General features: G+C 46.1%; 1 protein-coding gene across 1 annotated transcript in view; it reads left to right on the top strand.

Annotated features, from left to right (window-relative positions):
- The window catches only part of FCF1 (FCF1 rRNA-processing protein), a 75,832-nt gene extending 66,717 nt beyond the window's left edge, over window positions 1-9,115 (top strand). Inside the window, exon 8 of the mRNA XM_029598431.1 lies at window positions 7,197-9,115. Coding sequence (XP_029454291.1) covers window positions 7,197-7,245 — 49 coding nt within the window. The 3' untranslated portion in view covers window positions 7,246-9,115. The remainder of the gene's footprint in view (window positions 1-7,196) is intronic.
- Window positions 9,116-18,169: the final 9,054 nt, after the last annotated feature.

Here is an 18,169-nt window from a genome sequence, read left to right as displayed (position 1 = left end):
ATGTCCTAGCAGAGTTGGATATTGAGGCTCCACAGGATCCACCTGGTACCAGTATGGGGGGGCCACAAAAGGGGACCCCGTCCTTGCCGGAATGCGTCCACCAGCAAAAACATTTCCATTTCATCCTATGCTCCTTCAATTGTTATCCAGAGAATGAGATTCGCCAGAGTCTAGTCTGAGAGTAGGAAGGGCTATGGACAAGCTCTATCCTCTCCCAGAGGAATTCCTAGAATTCCTCAAAGTCCCCAAGGTAGACGTGTCAGTAATGGCGGTCACAAAAAGGACTACCATTCCAGTCACAGGTGGAGCCGCCCTCCGAGACCTCCAGGATTGGAAGCTCGAAGTCTACCTCAAAAGGGTTTTTGAGGTATCAGCCTTGGGGATAAGAGCCACAGTGTGCAGCTCTTTAATGCGGCGTGCAGGTCTCAGATGGGTCCAACAGCTGCTCAGTGCTCAAGACCTGCCACAAGCGGAATGCCTAGAGGTGGTACTAGCTTATGAAGCGGATGCGCTATAAGACTTACTTCGCGTCCTGGCCAGATCAATGGTATCAGCAGTCTCTGCCAGGCGTCTCCTCTGGCTCCGTAATTGGTCAGCTGATTCTTCGTATAAGACTCAGCTGGGATCTCTCCCCTTCAAAGGCAAATTACTGTTTGATGAAGATCTTGAACAACTCATCAAATCCCTGGGAAGAGAACAAGATGCATAAGCTGCCAGAGGATCGTCCTTTGACCTCCAGGACATTAAATTCTACTAGAAGCCGATTCTGGGGTTAGCAGCATTTTCAACAGTCAAGACCGGCCTCTCAAAGACCTCCTTCCTCCTCACGGTCGCAGTCCTAGTCTTATTCCTTTCACGGTCGAAGACCAGCTCGAGACAGCCTCCCTCAGGGGGCCTCTTCCAAATCTTCCCAATGAAGAATTGCCAGCCCACTCTTTGACCCCAGGATAGGGGGATGTCTCTACCTCTTCTAGGAGGAGTGGGTCAAAATTACCTCAGACCGATGGGTTCTGGATATTCCTCAGCATTTGCTCGACCCCCTAAGGGACAGGTTTCTCTTCTCTCTCTGCGGCCCAGTGAAGAAACGTGTAGTACGGAGTTGTTTGGGTAATTGCCAGGTAATTGCCAGGTTCTTGTGGCCTGGTTTGGCCTCTGTTGGAAACAGGATGCTGGGCTTGATGGATCCTTGGTCTGACCCAGCATGGCAGTTTCCTATATGTTCTTATGTACGTCAGACGCTGGACTGGCTCATGGACTTAGGTGCCATCCTCCCGTTGCCCCCGAAGGAGCAAGGGTTAAGCCATTATTCCGTCTACTTCATCGTCCCCAAAAAGGAAGACTCCTTCTGCCAATCCTGGATCTCAAGATGGTAAATAGGGCCCTCAGGATTCCACATTTCAGGATGGAGACGTTACGCTCCATGGTGAGACCGCACCTTGAACACTGTGTACAATTCTGGTCGCCGCATCTCAAAAAAGATATAGTTGCGATAGAGAAGGTACAGAGAAGGGCAACCAAAATGATAAAGGGGATGGAACAGCTCCCTTATGAGGAAAGGCTGAAGAGGTTAGGGCTGTTCAGCTTGGAGAAGAGACAGCTGAGGGGGGATATGATAGAGGTCTTTAAGATCATGAGAGGTCTTGAACGAGTAGATGTGAATCGGTTATTTACACTTTCGAAAAATAGAAGGACTAGGATGCATTCCATGAAGTTAGCAAGTAACACATTTAAGACTAATCGGAGAAAATTCTTTTTCACTCAACGCACAATAAAGCTCTGGAATTTGTTGCCAGAGGATGTGGTTAGTGCAGTTAGTGTAGCTGGGTTCAAAAAAGGTTTGGATAAGTTCTTGGATGAGAAGTCCATTAACGGCTATTAATCAAGTTTACTTAGGGAATGGCCACTGCTATTACTGGCATCAGTAGCATGGGATCTTCTTAGTATTTGGGTAATTGCCAGGTTCTTATGGCCTGGTTTGGCCTCTATTGGAAACAGGATGCTGGGCTTGATGGACCCTTGGTCTGACCCAGCATGGCAATTTCTTATGTTCTTTGCAGAGGACGTTACTCTCCCACTGGAAGCCAGTGTCTCAGGAGTTCCAAGCACTCCTTCCGCTGCCGGAAGTTGCCAAGGACAGCATGAGCTGGTGGCTCAGTCTGGATCACTTGCTGCAGGGAGTGGTCTTAGAGATCCCACAGTGGGTGATCATCACCATGGATGCCAGCCTCTCCAGATGGGGAGCTGTGTGTCAAACGCAGTCTGCACAGGGACGATGGACGTCAGTGCAAGTGACGTGGCCAATCTATCGTCTCGAAACCAGAGTGGTTCGTCTTGCTTTGAAGCATTTCTTCCCCCTAGTTCATCGCCAAGCCGTAAGGATACTCTCCGTCAACGCCACTACAGTAGCGTACATCAACATCAAGGAGGAACAAAGAGCCGCCATGTCTCTCAGGAGACGGACAAGTTAAGGGCGTGGGCGGCACTCCACCTCTCCCGCCTGGCAGCATCCCACGTAGCAGGAGTGGACAATGTCCAAGCGGATTTCTTAAGCTGTCAACACACAGATCCCGGAGAGTGGGAATTCTCTGAGAAAGCAGTGGCTCTCCTCTTCGCCCAGTGGGGGACTCCCCATCTGGATCTGATGGCCACTCAAAAGAATGCGAAGGCTCTGCGCTCTTCAGTCGCAGAAGGGAGCACGGCGCGGAAGGAGTGGATGCCCTAGTCCAGAGCTTTTTAAACTTTTCATGTTGGTGACACACTTTTTAGACAAACATAATTTCGGGACACAGTAATTCAGTCTACTAGCAAACCAAAGGTTAAAGGTTAAATGAACGAAATGTATTTCGACAATTTATGTATGTTTCCTTAAATACATACATAATAAAATGATTCACGACACAACTTATCTTGTGAAAACCTTTCATTTATATTAAAAATATATAATATTCCAAGATTAATGTTATTGTTATAATTTATGAATAACAATAATAAAACAACGTTATTGTGTTATTCAATTTACCTCTTTAATGAGATATATGAGCTTGATGGGATGAACACAGCTTTTGAATATTTGGTGTTAATAAGAAAGTCCAAAGGGTCTTCTGCGTAATTTTAAAAAGCTGGCCAGTTTCACACTATATAATTATTTGATAGCCTCATTCAACTAATTCTATATGGCTATGAGAGTGAAGACTGGAATTTATAGGAAGGGACAGAATGTCAATATAAATCCTGCACCTCCAGTTCTGTAACTCTGTGCATCCACTGAATTCCCCCCAAACAATGGAGCTTGGATGTTTCCCTTACAGCTCATCATACTAAAAGATATTTTCAAATGCTGGTGTCACCTCACAGTAACAGCAGCACAAACACCTTCCACTGCCAGGCATATTGTGAACTAATACAAAACCTCGCAAAAAAGACACTCAAAATCTAAACTGCAATCCCATTGTAACACAACAGAAATAACACCAAGGACTCAAACAACAATAACCCTACCTGTGAAAAAGCAAGGGTAAATATTACACTGGGTCCTAGAATACCAATACACCACCTACTGAAGAAACAAAACAAACCAGATTGCTATAGATCCCTATGCTAGCAGAATCTCTCATCATGGTCACACACACAAGGAGCAGAGACAGACCCTCATCAAATCCAGAATACAAAATAAAGGAGCACAAATTAGACAAAAACTAACCAGACTCTGTGTATTACCAATGGAAAAACAGAACCACCATTCCTCATAAGACAAATAAAATCAAGAAACATAAAGCATCAGTTATAATAGTAAAACCATACTAATAAAAGAATATTTTAAAAGTACTGATAAATAGAATTTCTATTAATTAAAATCATATACATTTTTTACAATTTCCCAAACACCAATAAAATATTTCAAAACAGCACATATATCAAACAACACCCAATAATTAAAACTAATAAGGATTTTAAAAAGCCCCTGCTGTCCAGAGGATTAAGAGGTTATCCTCTCTCTCTCACACATACTCACATGTCCATTCTCTCTCACGCATACACTGTCACATACATACACATTCATGCTCTTATACCCACCATAACCTCTCGCTCTCACAGACACTGTTACATATACTGTCACATACATACACATTCATGCTCTTATACCCACCATAACCTCTCGCTCTCACAGACACTGACACACTCTCAGGCTCTAAGACACTCTCTCCCCCTCCACACACACCCCCCACACAAACTCTTACTCCCCTGGATTTTCTCATACACACTCATGCTCTCACACTCTCTGGCTCCCTCACATACACACAAACACACACCCAGGCAAGTTCCCAATCATTCTCATACAAACACACACACCCAGGCAAGCTCCCAGTCATTCACACACACTGAAACTGACCCCCAGGCAGGCTCCCATTCATTTTCACACCACTCACTCACTCACTCACTCACTATCCCCCAGGCATGCACACATTCATTCTCACACACACAGACCCCAGGCAGGCACCAATTCATTCTCACACACACACATACACCACACACAGGCAGGCACCTATTCTCACACATACAAACCCCAGGAAGACACCCATACATTCTCATACACAGACACACCCTCAGGTAGGCACCCATGCATTCACACACACATACACCCCCAGGCAGACTCCCATTCATACACATGCACACACTAAAGGCAGACTCCCCTCTCTTTCTTTTGCCATCTCATACAAGCACACAATCTCTCAACTCATCTCATGCATGCACAGACACACAATCTCTCAACTCATCTCATACACGCATTCTACGGGCCCTCCGCCTCTCTCTTACCTCTGGGCCTCCTCTTCACAGGTCGCTGCAGGATGGGCTCTGCAGCGGCTCTGATCTTCACTAGCCGATCCGTGGTGGTCCTGATCTTCACGGGCCGATCCGCGGCAGCGGCGGCCCTGATCTTCACGAGCCGATCCGAGGCAGCGGCGGCCCTGATCTTCGCGGGCCAATCCACGTGGGGACCCTGCTACCGGGCCTCCTCCTCTTCTCAGTCCGCTGCTCCTCTTCTGCACGCGGCAGATGCTCCATCTCCTTCCTGCCCGTGCGGCTCCGGCAACATTTGTCTTCCGGGGCAGCGTGGGCAGGAGGAAGGAGGAGGAGCACCTGCACGTTTAGACGTGACTTTTTCTTCGGGTCTTGGTGACGTGAGCTTCACCAGGCCCTTCCGATCTTCCTGCTGTGCGTCCTCGGCACAGCCCAGCCCAGCCGAGCAAAACTTCACTGCTCAGCCGCCAGTGGGATGAGGTCCACCGGCGGCCGCATTGGCTCCCACTTGCCGGTGTGTCACGTGCACCGGGCTTGCGCGACACACCGGCACACTGCAGGCGACACAGTAAAGTGTCGCGACACACACTTTGGAAAGCTCTGCCCTAGTCCCTCCCATGGCCGCGAAACCTCCTACTTTACGTGTTCCCGCCATGGACCCTGGTGGGAAAGGTGCTTCAAAGAATAGAGTTTCACCAAGGTTTTGTAATTCTAGTGGCGCCGGAATGGCCATGAAGACCGTGGTTTGCAGAGCTAGTCAACCTTGCAGTAGATACACCTCTCCGCCTGGGACATCGTCCCAACCTTCTGCGTTAAGGTCCTGTATTTTTTGACCGGGCAGATCGCTTCTGTCTTGCGGCCTGGCTTTTGAGAGGTGCAGGTTGAGGAGACGGGGCTACCCGGAGGATGTTATTTTGACCCTCCTGAAGGCTAGGAAGACTTCCACTTCCACCTCCTACGTGCGGGTGTGGAAAGTCTTTGAGGCCTGCTGTGAATCCACAGATGTATCTCCATATTGCGCTTTAGTAGTCCAGATGCTATCCTTCTTAGAGCGAGGCCTGGAGAAGGGGTTGTCAAACAATTCCCTGAGGGTTCAGGTGGAGGCCCTTGGTTTCCTAGTCCGTCACCTGGATGGAGCACCTCTTTCGTCACATCCTGATATAGTCTGATTTCTAAAGGAGTTTGTAATCTAGGTGGGTCTCCTTTCAAGCCACTGAGAAGAGCTACCCTCAAAGACCTCACTCTGAAGATAGTTTTCCTGGTGTCCATCTTTTCTGCCTGTCAGATCTTGGAGCTTCAAGCTTTGTCATGCAGGGAGCCTTCCCTCCGTTTCACAGATTCGGGACTATCCTTGAGCACAGTTCCATCTTTCCTGCCAAAGGTGGTCTAGGCCTTTCATTTGAATCATTCGGTGGAACTACCATCCTTCTCTGACGAGGATCCCAGAGAACTTAGACGGTTCAATGTCAAGCACGTCCTAATTCGATATCTGGAGCTTTCGAATGAATTCCACCTATCAGACCATCTTTGTCTTGTGGTGTGGACCAAAAAGAGGGAACAAGGCTTCTAAAACCACAATTGCTCACTACTTAAAGGAAGCAATCTCTTCAGCATATGTTGGTGCTAGTCGGCCACCTCCAGAGCGCATCAAGGCTCTTTCACTCCGTTCTCAAGCAGCTTCCTGGGTAGAAAGCCAGGCAGTCTCGCGGCAGGACATATGCAGAGCAGCTACCTGGAAATTGTTGCACACCTTTGCACGTCACTATCGCTTAAATCTCCAATCACCGGGTTTTGGCTCCTTTAGCGCTCAGGTAATTCGAGCAGGGCTATCCGGGGCCCACCCTATGTAGGGAAGCTTTGGTACATCCCACTGTCTGGACTGATCCGGGTACGTACAAGGAAAAGAAAATTATTCCTTATCTGCTAATTTTCATTCCTGTAGTACCGCGGATCAGTCCAGACTCCACCCTAAGAGTAGATAGGGGTTTTGGGATAGTCTACACAGTACTTTTGAATATCAGCGCAAATGATTAACAGTATGAGGACTGTTCATGTATTGCCAATGGTTCCTTTTGCAAGTTTGTTCTCACTACAATTTCTAATCAAAACATTCTTGTACATAGTTACAGTTTGAGGTTGATTTACTTGATCCATTCCATGGTTTCTTCTTGCTTTGACATACTCAATACTGAAGGGACGCAGAGGGTGCTCCAGGCTATAAGAGAGCACCCTTCAAGCTTTTCTCTGACTTCACCTGCTGGAAGGGAGACACAACCCACTGTCTGGACTGATCTGCGGTACTACAGGAATGAAAATTAGCAGGTAAGGAATAATTTTCTTATAATTTGGTGTGTGTCACTGGATCTTTTTATCCTGTCTCTATTTTTGACTTTCAGGTACAACATTGAAAGGATGCCAGATGACTATGGAGCTCCTCGGTTCTAACATCCTGCTGGCTCAGTTCCTGGATCACAGTGCAAACCCAAAAGAATGCAGTGGTGTTACTGAGTTCCCGATCTCCGACCTTCAGCCAGAAAAGTTCCTTAAGCTTAACACACAAACAATTCAAAATTCATTCATTCTTTTGAATATTTATTCCATGTTTTGGAACTTTTTTTAGTTTTTGTTTTGTTTTTTTTTTTTTTATAGATTCTGGGATCCAGCTCCAGAATCCTTTCCTATAATTCCAAACTGCTCTCTTGTATAAGTACCATTTTTTTACAAAAATTTTAACATCCCTGTAGGTGCATTGAAAGTAAAGGTTGGTTACTCCTGCATTAATGCTGCAGGAAGTACCAGCAGCATAGTGACTTCTGAAGCTTTACCACAGTTGTGGCCTCCCTGACCACATGCTTTTCAACTATACTTCATTCAAAGGGATTGCCCTCTTCAGAGTAATTCTGATACCTAGTTACAGTTCATTGGTCTTGCTTGTGAGTGACTAAGTGGATTCTGTTGTGCTCCCGTGCAGAGACTGTAACTATTCCTCCCAGCAATGGCTGAGCTGCCACTTCTCTTCCAGTAGCATAGGTGCCAGTGTGAATTTGCCTCATGTGATATGCTGTTGGGATGCCAGCTACTGAAAAGACAAGGACATGCTGATAACCGCTTGTGAAAACAAATGACATGGGTTTTTTTGTGGGGTTTTTAAAATTCTATATTTATTGAGATTTTCAAATGTACAACATAGCACAAAGCAAATACAGACAGAACAGTACATATTCAGGTTTACAGTCAGAGACCAACAACTATTTTATTACTAAACCCACCCCCTTCCCATGTTAAGTACCTCCTGAAACATAAAACAATAATAGTAATACAACACTATGACAATCCATTATGCAAAATTATTACGAATATAGTGAAGGTGAAGAACTATGAAGAACCAGTATACAAAAATAGCAAAGAATAATCCAAAGAAAAATGGATACTGATTCAAGTAATAGGAAAACTGTTGGACAAATATATATACTAATGTGATTTCTTATTTACTTCCTCAGGAATCACAACTAAGAAATCAGTCCATATGTCTTGAAAAAGACCTTGTGTTTTGATGGAACTCAATAACGCTGTTTTTCTTTCCAATAAACAGAGGTCCCACACTGCAGATTTCCAACTAATAAATTCAGGACCTTGAGCACTCAGTCACACTTTCAGTATACATGTCAATGCTTGTAGACAGCCCTTCAGCATTAACAACTTTGTAGATCGTTTAATGTGGCACAGCCCATCATAGTGACCCAAAATACAGAAGGCTGCTGACCAAGGAAGAGAAATTGAAAATAAGCTGGTAAAGAACATCAATATACCTTGCCAAAAGGGCTGTATCAACCTGCATTCCCAGAAGAGATGCATTGTCCTGTGAACATTTTACGCATTGAGCAGATTATGTAATTTTTACCTTGAAAGTCTAAAGTGGCCAAAATATAATTCTATGGACTACTTTAAAGTACAGTTCCTGAAGTAGCCTTCTGCATGAGACAAACAGGAATAAATGTGATTTGTTAATTCACACTGTAAATCCACCGACCAAACATTTGCTAAACAATGAAGAACCTTATAGTGCTAATTCTCATGAAGAAATTTGTAGATAATTGATAGAGATCCCTTTGTTTTCTAATTAATCTTAAGAATCTTTGAAAAGGTATATTGGAATATGGGCATTTGTGCAGGGAGCAGCTAGAAGTAATGTAGCTATGTAGTTGCATATATGCAGATTTATCTTTCTCTGTAAAAATAAATAAATGATTGATACAATGCGTAAATGAAAACATTTGACCTGTGACTGATAATAAATGGTTGAATCTCGCCTAAACCTAGCTTCTGTAATTGCTTGAACACTTTGTACATATTCTCTTGTTCAAATCTTGGATTGCCTGTCAAAGGTAAACAATATGATCTATCCCAAGTTAACTTCAGCAAACTACGTAGTAGCCTCCAACCCATTCTAATAGAACGAAAAGTCATAGACCTTGAGATATGAAGTGAAAGAGTCTCCGAATGAGCGTGCAGCATATATTTCAAATGCAATGGCATTGCATAGCCTACCTCCAGTCTATAAGCAAAATTTTTTGGGTTACCCACCAACCAATCTTTCAGAATTCCTAGAAGACTTGCCATGTTATACAACCTGATATTAGAAAAATCCATTCCCTCTTCTAGTATAGGCACCATCAATCTAATTATTGATAATCTTGCCCTACAGAAACTGCAAAAGAAATTGGAATACATCTTATTAATGATTCCGATTTATCTTTTTATTCAAAAGTAGGAAAGCCACCATTTGTAACTCATATAGGAGCTTAGAAATAAGAATCATTTTCATTAGAGCTATTCGCATCCAACTATCTAACTTTCTCCTAAACTCCATTAACAAAGGAGCAATATTATATTTCTAGCACTCTTGAGTATTACTGTGCACTCTAATACCTAGATACTTAATGGTAACCTCAGCCCACTTAATTGGGAAGTCCGGCCAATTATCCTTTAAACCACCTCCCATATCAAAAACTTCTAATTTACTGAAATTTAATTTTAAACCAGAGAAGCTGCCATAAAGCTTAATATCCAAAATCCCTGGTAAAGAATCCTTGGTGTTTGCAATTGCCATCATTATATCGTCTGCAAAGAGCATAAGCTTAATTCTTGATCACCAACTGCAATCCCTTTAATTTTGTGATCCTGCTTAAACCGGACAATTAAAGGTTCAAGTGTTGAGGGAGTGCTAGGGAGCGGTCCCAATTCCGGGGAGATTCGTGTGCCCTTGGACCACGGCGCAACTGCAGGGAGGAGCTCCGTGGAAGCGGCGAGGCAGGCAAGTCGTGTCCAAGCATGGGCAGGACAGGCTGACCACCGGAGTCCTAACCTCTGCTGAACCTGTTGGAAACAGGATGCTGGGCTTGATGGACGCTTGGTCTGACCCAGTATGGCATTTTCTTATGTTCTTAACCTGAACGCACCAGAAGAGACCCAGCAACGTGATGCTGGTCTCTGGGGTAGCCCTCCGGCTACTCAATAGCCCTTTCAGAACTGCCACATGGGAGCAGCAGATGCGACAGGACGGACATAGTTCGAAAACAGGAGATGGTACTGGAACTTGGAACAAGGCAGGAATTCGAACCTTGGACTAGGCTTGAAGACTAGGAAAAGATGAGGGAACTTGGAACTCTGACGAGGCAAGGATACTTGGAACTCAGATGAAAACGCTCAGACGTGGATGAAGATCAGACGTGGACTCAGGATACTCAGAAAAGAATGAAGACTCAGGAAACTCGGAGACTTAGGCACTGCCCCTCAGGGCACCCTACATAGCCACGAGGGCTGGTCACGGACCACCATGTCCCACTGCGCACCCTACACAACCTGAAGAGGCTGGTCATGGACCATGAGGAGAGAACATAAGAAATTGCCAGGCTGGGTCAGACCAAGAGTCCATCAAGCCCAGCCTCCTCTTTCCAACAGAGGCCAAACCAGGCCACAAGAACCTGGCAATTACCCAAACACTAAGAAGATCCCATGCTACTGATGCAATTAATAGCAGTGGCTATTCCCTAAGTAAACTTAATTAATAGCAGTTAATGGACTTCTCCAAGAACTTATCCAAACCTTTTGTGAACCCAGCTACACTAACTGCACCACCCACATCCTCTTGCAACAAATTCCAGAGCTTTATTGTGCGTCGAGTGAAAAAGAATTTTCTCCGATTAGTCTTAAATGTGCTACATGCTAACTTCATGGAATATTCCCTAGTCCTTCTATTATTTGAAAGTGTAAATAACCGATTCACATCTACTCATTCAAGAACTCTCATGATCTTAAAGACCTCTATCATATCCCCCCTCAGCTGCCTCTTCTCCAAGCTGAACAGCCCTAACCTCTTCAGCGTTTCCTCATTGGGGAGTTGTTCCATCCCATTTATCATTTTGGTTGCCCTTCTCTGTACCTTCTCCAATGCAACTATATCTTTTTTGAGATGCGGCGACCAGAATTGTACACAGTATTCAAGGTGAGATCTCACTATGAATCGATACAGAGGCATTATGACATTTTACGTTTTATTAGCTATTCCCTTCCTAATAATTCCTAACATTCTGTTTGCTTTTTTGACTGCTGCAGCACACTGAGCCGACGATTTTAAAGTATTATCCACTATGATGCCTAGACCTTTTTCCTGGGTGGTAGCTCCTAATAAGGAACATAACATCGTGTAACTACAGCAAGGGTTCCCTATATGCAACACCTTGCACTTGCCCAAATTAAAATTTCCTAGTGTGCAGCAGATGGACTCAGGACCAATGGGTATAGTGTACTCCTGATAGCAGTTGGAGAAGGATCAGATTTCAATCTGACGTCAGCCCTAGTACATATACCCCTGCAGGAAGTGCAGCTCTTCAGTATTTTCTGTCTCCATAGCAGTTAGGGACTCTATGCACGCTCGTACAGTGTTATAGTAATTTTACCAAAGAAAACCAAAATAAGAAGAAATCTTACCTCTACAGACGAGCCCCGCTCTCCTGCAGTGACAACCATTGGGGCCCTCCCCAAGTTGAGAATTCCCGAGGTGATTTCTGCGATCCCTCGGAGGTAAGCCTCGGACCGGCGGCCGACCCTCGGCGGGGACCTAGCCCCCGACATCAGGTGAAGCTGAGAGGCAGTGGGTGCAACTTCGAGTGCGGCGGTGAAGGATATTTTCCCTCTTCCCCCCCCCCTCCCCCACAGCTGGAGACCGCCCGGAACGAGACCGGAAAGGTACAAATCTATTTAAAAGACAAGGTAAGGTACAAATCTATTTAAAAGTCTCCGGTCTCCGAAGCTCGAGGAGACTCACAGGTCACCAGCCGGGACCAGTGCCACCGGGTTGATCTGCCCTAGCAGGGCTAGACCCCGGTCAGATCCGAGGGTCCTCACCTCCCTCCGAGGTGGTCGCCATATTGTCCACATGGTCACTGTCACCATTTTCCTTTGTTCGCCATTCCGATCCGTGCACAAAGAGGCGAGCCGTGCGCACAAATACCTTGTGCGCATAACGTCGCGTGCCCAAGTACTGTGCGCACAAGCGACGCGAATAGCCACACGCTTACTGTGCTGGGCGCATAACTTCGATCTGTGCGCACAACAGCACGCACATCTCCCTGAGTGCACACCAAACCTATCCGCACAACTTCGAAGCACCGGAGCGCACGACTGTATTTTACGCGCAAAAGCCATGGCGCCACTGGAAAATAAACTCAAGGCTCAGGACCTTTGCCCAGCGTGCCACATTAGAGCTGCACAGCATGAGGAGGCCACGGCCCTGTGTATACAGTGCGAAGAGGCCATAGGGGATCCAACTCATGGCCTTCCCCAGCCGGTACCGGGTTCCAGCCTGTCCAGCAGTATGCCAGACCTAGCATTGCACAGCGGGCCCCCCCCCCCCTCAAACAGGGCTCCCCAGGGATACGGCGCCCCTTAGTCTAGACCCAGCATCTATCTCCTGGGTGGAATTCTTCAAAGGTCTGCATACCTTCGTCCATATGCAACTGGGGCCTCCTATACTATGGCCACAGGCTCCACCAGAGGACCTCAACATCTCGGGACCCTCTATGCCCAGGGAAGTGATCCCACCTCCAAGAAGCCCCACCTTCGGGGACACTGACAACTCGGATGAGGATTCAGAACCCCTGGAGGAAGGGGAACTCCCTCCGGGGACAGAGCCACACCGACCCATGAGGCGCTTCTTCACCAAGGACGAGTTTCCAGATCTAGTCACACACAACTTAAAAGAGCTTGCTATCCCGGGAACAAGTGCCTCGTGGGAACCTAAGACGAACCCCCTACTAGAGGGACTCCTTCAGACCTCCCGCCATTTCCCACTATTACAAGCCGTCCAGAAACTAATTGATCTGGAATGGGATGTCCCGTAAACTACATTCAAAGGGGGGTGGGTTCTGGCAGCCATGTACCCTCTGGACCCAGACGCCAAAGATCTCCTGGCATGTCCAAAAGTGGGATGCCATGGTCTGTGCGGTCTCGAAGCGCACTATTCCAGTGGAGGAAGGAGCAGCACTCAAGGATGCTCAAGACAGATGTCTGGAATCTATCCTCAAACAGTCTTTGACATCTCCGCTATGTCTTTACAGATTGCGGCCAGCTGTGCTGGGGTGACATGCGCCTGCTTATCACAGACCAGGAACAACACTCCTGGGGAGGCCCTGGAACCAGCAGTATCATTCCTCGCGGACGCCGCTTCTGATCTGGTGCGCACCGCAGCTAGAGGAGTGTCATCTGCCGTGGCAGCCAGAAGACAACTCTGGCTCCGAAACTGGTCGGCCGACGCATCCTCCAAAACGAGACTCACAAGAATGCCTTTTGAGGGAACACTCCTGTTCAGAAGCGAACTAGAGAAACTAGCCAACCAATGGGGTGAATCCCCACTGCCGTGGCTACCGGAGGACAGGAATAAGAGAAACCAGCGATCCTTCCCCCGAACCTCCAGAGGCAGAGGATCACAGTGCTTCAACCCATATAGAAGCACATATCAAGCGGCCCGCCCTGCAGGCCGAAGCCAGTCCTTTCAAAACAAGCACAACAAAAGGGGAGCCAGCTTGGGCCCAGGCCCCAGCCGCACCCCAAATTGAAAATCAGCCGACCCATCCAAAGGAAGAAGTCAGAGGGGGCAAACTAGCCCTATTCTTTTTTTTTTTTTTTTTTAATTTGTAGTTTATTGACATAGATTCAAATACAAACACAAACATATGAACACTTTTGGTCATATTGCATTACCCCCCCCCCCCCCTTCTCCCCTCCCACCTCCCCCCGCCCTCGAAGTAAAGACTCAGTTAGAGTTCAAGAGTCGCTAATGTCCCCAGTCGCTTCTCAGCCACACATGCCCAGGGAGTAATCTGGTGCATGCGTATCCCTGTGTGCATCCATACAATTCGGTAAAGGTGTGGTCCTGGCATCCCAAGTTTGTAGAAAAACAGTACAGGTTAAGTGGTGGTCGTGGGTATAGTCAGACGAGAGAGCCACGCTAGATGAGGTGCCCAGGTCTTCTGAAAGCGTGGCATGGTATGATGTTTTGCTGCGGTTAGTCGATTAAGTGTGCAAACATGGTCCAAACGTGTCAAAACTGCAGCCAATGATGGGCCCTGACGAGCCTTCCATGCCTTAGCAATCTCGAGTCGTGCTGCAATACAGGTCTGAACGATCAGTGCTTGGTGGGAATGTGGGTGTGCATCGTCTGGCATATTTAGAAGGGCCGTATCCACGTGAAAACGGATCGGGGTATACAATATCGTAGATAAATGGTCCTCAATCTGCTTCCATAGAGGTTTTATGCAAGCACCCGACCACCACATGTGAATGTAAGTTCCAATGGCTGCGCACCCTCTCCAACATAGATTAGAAGTACTCTTTGAAATCTTAGCCATACGTTCCGGTGTGAGATACCAGCGATACAATTGTTTATACCCATTTTCGACCAATGCCGATGAAATGGAAGCTTTACTCAGACATCCGAAGAGAGCTTCCCAATCGGAGTCCAAATATTCTTTGTGTAAGTCCTTCTTCCAGGCTGATACATGTGCAGCAACATCATGAAGTTTTCTATTCAATAATTTATACACTTTAGCAATAAGGCCTTTATAGTGGCTCGGAACAGAACAATAGCCTTCGAACAAGGACTTTCCCCTTGATAAATGCTCCTTAACCTGAATGCTATGGCAAAAATGGCGAAGCTGGAGATAGGCTAAGTACTCACTGGAGGGCAATGTATGTTTATCTCTTATCGATTCAAATGGCAGAATTTCCTCTCCCCCCAGATATCTTCAAACTTAAGAATGTTTTTAGTTTTCCATTGGGTAAAACCGTTTTGAGGTAAACCCGGCGGAAAAGTAGTATTGTTAAACAAGTGTGTAAGATGGTAACAAGTCTTGCCTCCCACCAGATTAGACCGCCAGCGCTTCCAGATATTTAGCGTGAGTCTGGTGGTAGGTAACATGCGACCCGTGGGTCGCCAAGTCTTATGGTCTTGCCACGCCAAGGCTGCTAGTGGCATCATAGGGATTTGTGATTGCTCTATGGTCGCCCAATGTTTAGGAGCATCTGACTGATGCCAGATTATCAGTGGGCGTAATTGCGCGGCCACATAATACCAGGTAAGATTCGGCACCCTAAGACCACCCTCTAGCTTAGATTGATATAACACCCTGCGCGCTACCCTAGGTGGCCTTCTTTTCCACAAAAAGCCCAATAATTTGCCCTGCCATTGTTTTAATAACTCTGGCGGAATCGGAACTGGCAAGGATTGAAATAGATATAGCAGCCGTGGGAGAACATTCATTTTGGATATCGCCACGCGACCCAGCCATGATATTGGCAACCGACTCCAAGTGTCCATATCCTTCACTATCTTCTGGATTAAGGGGACATAATTTAATTTATAAAGATCCTGGGGATGAGGGCCAATATGAACCCCAAGGTATTTAATAGTATGTTTTGCCCATCGAAACGGGTGTAAAGGTTGTGTTACCTGGACCGTGGCGGGACTGCAGGTGATATTAAGGACTTCGGATTTATCCCAGTTCACCTTGAAACCTGAGACAGAACTGAAGCGTCGGATTTCATTCTCTATGGCCGTAAGGGATTCATGCGGATTGGTCAGCGTGAACATAATATCGTCCGCAAACAATGTGATTTTAAAGGACTGTTGGCCAAAAGTAAAGCCTGTTATCGCAACATTCTCTCTGATGACAATTGCCAAGGGCTCAAGGAAAAGAGCAAACAGCAACGGCGACAGGGGGCACCCTTGCCTCGTACCTCTGCCCACTAAAAAGGTATCCGAGTATCCCCCATTAATTTTTAAACACGCCTTAGGATTCGTATACAAACTAGTAATCCAGGCACAAAAATAAGGGCCAAACCCCATCTTCTGCAGGACTTGAAAGAGATATGGCCAGTGGACCATATCGAACGCCTTTTCCGCGTCTATTGAGAGAAAAATGGTCTCCTGTCTTTGTTGGTGCGCCCACCACATCAAATCAACCAGTTTACGCAGATTATCTCCAGCCAGGCGCCCAGGCATGAAGCCCGCCTGATCTTGATGGACCAGCGTTGTTATGAAACAGTTCATTCGGGCTGCTATAATTTTGGCTAATATTTTTAAATCGAGATTTATTAATGAGATGGGCCTATATGATCCGCAGGCTGTAGGATCCCGACCAGGTTTCAACAAGATAGTAATCCCTGCCATATTAGAATTATGGGCCAGATATCCCCCACCTCTCAGGTGATTATAAACCTTTTGAAGGGAAGCTACAATATATGGAGCAAATATTTTATAAAATTTGGCCGTAAGACCATCAGGTCCCGGTGATTTTCCATTCTTTAGGGTCTTAATATCATAAAGGATTTCAGCAGACGATATTTCCTCATCCAACCGTTCCCGTGCTGCGGCTGACAACTGTGGTATACGGATTCCATCCAAATAGGAACCAATATCACAATTGTTAATACTGTCAGCCGAAGCGTATAATTTGCCATAGAAGTCCAAGAATCGACCTCTAATATCAGTATAATTGGTGAGAATCTCCCCCTTATCATTCTTTATCTTTGCAATAGTATTCTGGTGAGTGATCTGCTTAAGCTTAGGGGCTAAAACACGGCCCGCCTTATTTCCCCCTTCAAAATATGTCTGTTTGGCAATGTTCAAAGAATGCGCCAGAGAATCCGCTCCCAATCGGGCCAGTTCCTCTCTAGTCTTTAATATCTGTTGCCAAATTCCCTTGGCCCCAGTAGTTTGATGAATATGGGTAAGGCAGGTAAGTTGCTGTCGGAGCTCGAATGCTTTCTGAGTGTCCCGTTTCTTAATGAATGAGGCCCTGGAAATTAAAAGGCCCCGAATGTAGGCCTTGAGGGAGTCCCAAACTACAGTCGGGTTCACATCCCCAGTGTCATTTAAACTAATATAATCCTGAATCTGGGAAATCAGGGATTTGTTAAAAGCATCATCTGACAACAGGGATTCATTCAAGCGCCAAAACCTAATACCTTTTGCATAGTGGGGTATACAGATATCCAGCATGACCGCTGCGTGGTCGGACCATGCCACTGGGCTGATATCTGGCTTGGATATGTAAGAAAGTAACGCCTTATCAACCAAAAAATAGTCAATTCTAGAATAAGTTGCATGTGGGGCCGAATAGTACGTGTAGGAGCGCGATTTGGGAAAATGCATTCTCCACACGTCCACTAATTGGCAATCCCCCATCAAGGTCTGCAATTGTTTCCTGTGAATAGGGGCCAGAGTCGCACTACCCCTAGATGTGTCCAGCCCTGGGTTCCTAGCCACATTGAGATCACCCCCCAGTATTATATTCCCTTTGCCGTGTAACAGGATAAGGTTATTAATTGCGGCAAAAAATTTCCCCTGCTCTTGGTTGGGGGCATATAGGTTAACCAAAGTATAATCTATTCCATCGATGGCGATCTGCAGTAATAGATAATGACCCTGCGGGTCGGCAAGACAAGCTCGATATTCAAACACCAAATGTTGGGCAATCAGAATACAAACCCCTGTGTACTTGGTAGAAGATTTGCTAGGGGTAAAAAATTGATACGGATATTGAGAGTTTTTGAGCAGATGCTCATATTTGTGCTTCAAATGAGATTCTTGGATGAATGCTACATCCGCTTTGAGCTGGTTTAATTCTTTAAACAAACTATGACGTTTGTATGGGGAATTTAAACCCTTAACATTAAGGGAGACTAAACGAAATGTGGCCATAGCTACCAATTAAAAGATAAAAGTAGCCAGCAACATCCACCAAGACACACCACAAAATACCCATTCTGTAAACTGCCCATGTCCACCCCAGCCCCCAGCACACTATGC

The sequence above is a fragment of the Rhinatrema bivittatum genome, chromosome 4, assembly GCF_901001135.1.
Source record: "Rhinatrema bivittatum chromosome 4, aRhiBiv1.1, whole genome shotgun sequence".
NCBI lineage: Eukaryota > Metazoa > Chordata > Amphibia > Gymnophiona > Rhinatrematidae > Rhinatrema > Rhinatrema bivittatum.
The sequence above is the reverse complement of the archived record's forward strand: the minus strand, read 5'-3'. Positions and strand labels throughout refer to the sequence as shown.